Raw genomic sequence first — 5,151 nt, 5'->3', positions numbered from 1 at the left:
GCCTTAATACTCCCATGAGTAAAAAACCTCATGACATTTACATATTTTGACACAATTCAGCTCCCTAATGGAGGGATTCGTCCTTATCTTCCCTCAGGTTTCCCCTTCAAGGAAGCATACCTCTATCGGGTTAAGGTTGGCTCCTCCCATCCGGTAATACAACAACCAGTTGATTTCACAGCCTCTTATCCCTCCACCGATGAGGTTTATGGTTACGAGACCGTACCCTAAGTGGGGTATCTTCGGACCGAGTGCATCATAGTCAGGACTTGTTAAGAGTGGCAAGGTACGCTCCAGACGCCCCGGGAACTCTTGACTCAACCGTGTACCTCGGCGCCCTGATCGAGTTTCTGCACTCCTTAGAAAAGATCTTATTACCCCAATCTTTCGATTTGGGTGTCTTTCCTGGATGGGCATTTTCGTTTTTCTCACCCCAAATCTCCATGACTCGAGTTACAGGGTCGATGTAGCTTTCCCTTGAGTCATGTTTACCAGGTTTTCCCCGAATATGACGTGAGATAGGTCTTACTTTTTGCCTCTTGCATTTACGCGAACTAGGTTGCACGCCACATTCGGATGCCTAGCCTCCCTAATTAGAGTTTTTATTTCTGTTGCCTTCTATTAAAGTCTTATTATTTAGACTTACATTTGCCTTCTCTTGATATGATATCATCATATGAAAGTAGAATTTTTCATTCCATTCTTACTCTTGAGTTATACAACTCTAGTACATAGAATTCTTATTAATTTCTTACTCATGAAGAAAAACATTTGCGCTTTTCATACTATTCACTTGCTTCTTTCGTCTTTTGCATCTCTTGAAGTTCGCAGATGCTTCTCAAAATATTATTTTGCATGATTTCTTCGTTCTCCTCTGTGCGAGAATCATCGCACACTTCACTTTTTTCTTGAAAACACAACTTTTGTCTCTGTATTTGTTCTCCTTCTTTAGAAATAATCTTACTGGCTCGTTTGGTATTATTATTCGTAGAAGATTCTGCTTCAGTACCATGCTTATCTGTTTTTTCACCTTTAGACACTACATACATCATTAATCTTTCACCTCTTTGATTATATTTATCATGCTTCTTCCAATTTCTTCGTTTGCATTCCCGCTCTTCGCACTTGTCAATATCAATTTCCTGACAGCTTCTTCCTTCATTTGTATCTCCTCTTATTATACCAAGACCTTAAGGTAAAGGAAACTTTATGCATTGATGGAACGTCGAAGCCACACCCAAGATACTATGTAGCCATGGTCTCCCAATTAAAGCATTATAAGGTGATTCGACATCAACAATACAAAATGCAATTTTTGTTGGAAGACTTTGTAGAGGAATTCGCATTGTCACTTCTTCTTTTGGCTTATTCGCAGCACCATTAAAGCCGTAAATTTTATAAGTTGAAGGAATTAATTCTTCATCTCTCCCACCCATAGTCTTGTACGTATGATAAAATAGAATATCAACAGAACTCCCAGGATCTATGAGTATTCTATTTATAGCCCAAGTATTCGCTTCATCTTCTTCGTCGTCCTCTACTTTAGCCTTCAGATTAATCCCTAACCTCACCACTAGTGGACATTCATGTGGTTCTCCTGCTCCTGGTGTTTCTTCCGCACTGAATGAAATAGTCTGCTTTTGCCAATCCTTTAATGGTGATACCTTCGCAAGGTTAAAGATTTATCTTCCATCATTGTCTCTCGCATGCACCCGACTTAAGATGTTGTCATGAAAGTATTCTATATTCTTGAACGAATGTATAATCGAATTACAATACAGGTTCTTCGCCTTCGCACCAACTTCAATTATGTATGTATTCTTTCCTTTCTCCGCACCATATGCATTTCCTCCTGGTGGTGGTGGTGGTAAATTTTGTGGCTTTTGTGCTAAGAAGTGATCCAATTTTCCTTGCTCAATCATTCGCAGTATGATTTTCCTCACATTTCTACAATTATTTGTTGTGTGACCATGAAAGTGATGATATACACAGAATTGTTTGCTCCTTGTCCCTGGTGGTGACTCATCTTCTACATTATGTGGTTCAGGAATTTCTTCCATTAGTATAATAACTTCCCATATTTTTTCTACTGTAGTATTCAATTTTGGAAAGTTTATCTGTTCCCATACTATTTTCCCAGTTCCTTGTTTCCTATTATAATATGGTTGTTAGCCTCCATAGCCTTCTGGAGGGTTATCCATTCTTTGAATCTTATTATTTCCTCCGCGATTTTGAAATTGTTTTTCTTTGTATTATCTTTCGAATTCTTCTTGATCCGCGCTACCCATGGCTACCAGCTTTTGTTCCACCTCTTTAATGTTCTTTCCTTGACTTCCTTGTGATGTACTCGCAACAGCATTTGTCATCCTTGGAAGTAAACTTGCATTTCCATTATTTACATTAGGTATCGCAACTGGATAAGACTCCATATCTCTCTGCTTCTCCTCAAGTGCTATATACTCCTCTTGAAATTCGCGTAGCTCTGACATTATTATGGTATCTTTTATCCTGAAGATCTGTGTATATCACAAATCTGTAGGAAAATGAGCATTGATAAAGGCTTGTATAAGATTTCGTCCATCCACTCGTCTTGCCATTTCACTACACATGGTCCTCCAACGCGTGGTTAGATGACGCAAACTATCATTGATCCTTCTGCAAAGTCCAAAGGCCGTCTCAATCCCTGGTCTTGACATATTATTACTGATATATTGTCCTAAAAAGACGTTCTGTAAATGACCAAATGATCTAATGGTCCCCATTGGAAACCCTTCGAACCATTGCAAATCTTCCCTTGTTAAGCTCGCAGGGAAATACTTGCGCAATACTGCATCATTCTCTTCCCATTGCAACAGAGATCGGTTGTAAGCTTTTATATGTTGTACTGCACATGTGCTTCCATCAAATATACTTGTGAATACTGGTAAATTTCACTTAGGTGGTATTATTGCAATTTGTATTTTCCTTGCAAAGGGTGTTTTTCCAGCTTCCTCTACTGCTTCTTCTAACTGTCTCCTTCCACCATTTCTTCGCGCAGTTATCATTTCTCTTAACTCTGCCATTTCTGTAAGAATTTCTTCACTCATAGTTTGATCTAAATCCTGTCGCATAGGTATTTTTAATCTCTCTTGCCTCAATCTATTCTCATGATTATTTTGTCGCATGGCCTATTGGATCTCTCGTTCTTCAGCTTCTTCTCTTCTTCGCCTATGCTTTTCTCTTTCATCTCTCATACGTTCGCGAATAACATTATTTCTTTCATCCTCTTCTTCGCGTGCATATTGATCTCTCAATATTTCTCTACCATGCAATAGAATTCTTCCTTTTTCTGGATCATTTTCTTCATCATTACCTGACTCATAGCGTGTGCGATATCGCTCGCCTGCATTTTGACGTCTGTTATTCCTTTGACCTTCTTTTCGATGATGATGCTCATGCGGTTGCTCGTATCGGTCATCTTCTATGCGTCTCTCATCACGTTGATCTTGTAAATTATCACCTATCTGTAAGTTCTCATCAATATTATCTAAAGGTTGCTCACGCCTAGCATCTCTTTGATTATATTGACTTCGTCTTGATAAACTTCTACTTGTCCTAGATCTTTACGCGTAGCACTTCTTGATATATGTTCTTGTAATCTAAGATTATCTTCTCTTAGATCATCATTCTGACGTATGAAGTTCGCACGCTCTTCTTCTTCTCTTCGCCATTGTGCAATCAATCTTTGTCTAAGTTCTGCAATTGTCATATTTTCTTCATTTCCTTCAATCCTCCCTGCATCTCCAGTTCTTTGTTCCTCTTCATCGGTAGAATTCGTTCGTGCAGTATGAACATTCACTCGATCGTAATCAATATCATTGTTCTGCTCTTGTATACGCTGAGGTCCAATTGGATTCGCATTATTTTGATTTTCTCTTCCTTCCTCTGGTTGTTCAGGAATTTCACCTCTTCTTCTTTCAGCAATTCTTTTACTCCTCCTAGTCGTCGTCGTCGTTCGTTCAGCAGTAGATCCGATTCGTTCCATCACCACTTTTTTGTAATAACAAATGAAATATTATTTTAAAAAGAATTGAAAGGTTCTAATGATGATAATCTCAATTGTTTAAAGAAAAATGTTAGATCTAAAATTCCGCAGTCTTGATTTCTAAACGAATTCACCGACAGGGTATATCACTCCGAGCTGTTTCTAGCACCAAAATGTAGTTGCAGAAAATCCTACAACCACATCCATATAAGAATCTAACAATACATTAAGAAATCATGATGAAAATTATTCATTTACTCATTAGAATCTTAAGTTGGATACAAGATAAACAAAGACTTTACTTGCTCTCCAAATAAACTTTCTCTCTCCTAATTTCTTGTCTAACACACTCTTCGAGATCTCTCTCATTACATGATAGCCCTTCCCTTTATATAGGATTTTACATAGTGGATGACAGCTAATAGATCCCCTATTTCCGGAATCACTGTGTGTTACAATCGCTCATATACATTCACTCAACTTCCCACACTTTATACTTCGCACAGATCATCACACTTTACTCGTGACTATGTTGACATCATCAAATACTTCATCTCAGCTTTGCTATGTGCGATGATCTTCACTTGTGTTAAATGATCTTTATTTCGCATACGTATTGAATGTGCGATATTTCACTCCTACATTGTAGAGGAAAACGACATTGATACTCTTCTTCCAGGGAGAGGACTACTTCGTGGGTACGAGGATATAGCATGTAGATTTGGGTATGTTAGGTCAACCAATGAGTACAAGGTCGTTAGAATCCATTACCTCAAATATGACCAAGGAAACGTCGAAGTATACACACTTGGCAGTGGCTGCGGCTGGAGATCCATAGGTAGAGTTTCCTATCGACTGGAGACGATGAGGATAAATGGTAGTGGTACATATGAAAATGATGCTATTTATTGGATTTCGAAGGAAAAAGTTGTATCCTTTCACTTAGATGATGAGGAGTTTCGATTGCTATCTCTCCCTACTCTTCTGCGAATACGTCTATTACAAAAAGAAAAAGAAAAAGATAATTTCGGGCTTGTAGCACTTGGAAGGCATTTGTGTCTTTATGTGGATACATTACGTATAGAAATCTGGTTGTTGATGGAAAGTAGCGAATTGAAGAAGACCTG

General features: G+C 38.4%; 1 protein-coding gene across 1 annotated transcript; it reads right to left on the bottom strand.

Annotated features, from left to right (window-relative positions):
• Positions 1–3,167: 3,167 nt before the first annotated feature.
• LOC113351511 (zinc finger CCCH domain-containing protein 13-like) lies at positions 3,168–4,024 on the bottom strand. Its single transcript, XM_026595480.1, has 2 exons — positions 3,839–4,024; positions 3,168–3,503 (listed from the first exon to the last, which is right to left on the bottom strand). Exons 1-2 carry the CDS (start codon positions 4,022–4,024, stop codon positions 3,168–3,170), a joined length of 522 nt encoding a protein of 173 aa, XP_026451265.1.
• Between the last annotated feature and the right edge of the window lie 1,127 nt (positions 4,025–5,151).

The sequence above is a fragment of the Papaver somniferum genome, chromosome 2 (genome assembly GCF_003573695.1).
Source record: "Papaver somniferum cultivar HN1 chromosome 2, ASM357369v1, whole genome shotgun sequence".
Taxonomy (NCBI): Eukaryota; Viridiplantae; Streptophyta; class Magnoliopsida; order Ranunculales; family Papaveraceae; genus Papaver; species Papaver somniferum.
The sequence above is the reverse complement of the archived record's forward strand: the minus strand, read 5'-3'. Positions and strand labels throughout refer to the sequence as shown.

Coding starts and splice junctions, on each gene's coding strand:
- LOC113351511 (XM_026595480.1), bottom strand. CDS start 4,024: ATGGAACGAATCGGATCTACTGCTGAACGAACGACGACGACGACTAGG. Junction 3,504..3,838: donor ATGATATTGATTACGATCGA/GTGAATGTTCAT, acceptor GAGAACTTACAG/ATAGGTGATAATTTACAAGA.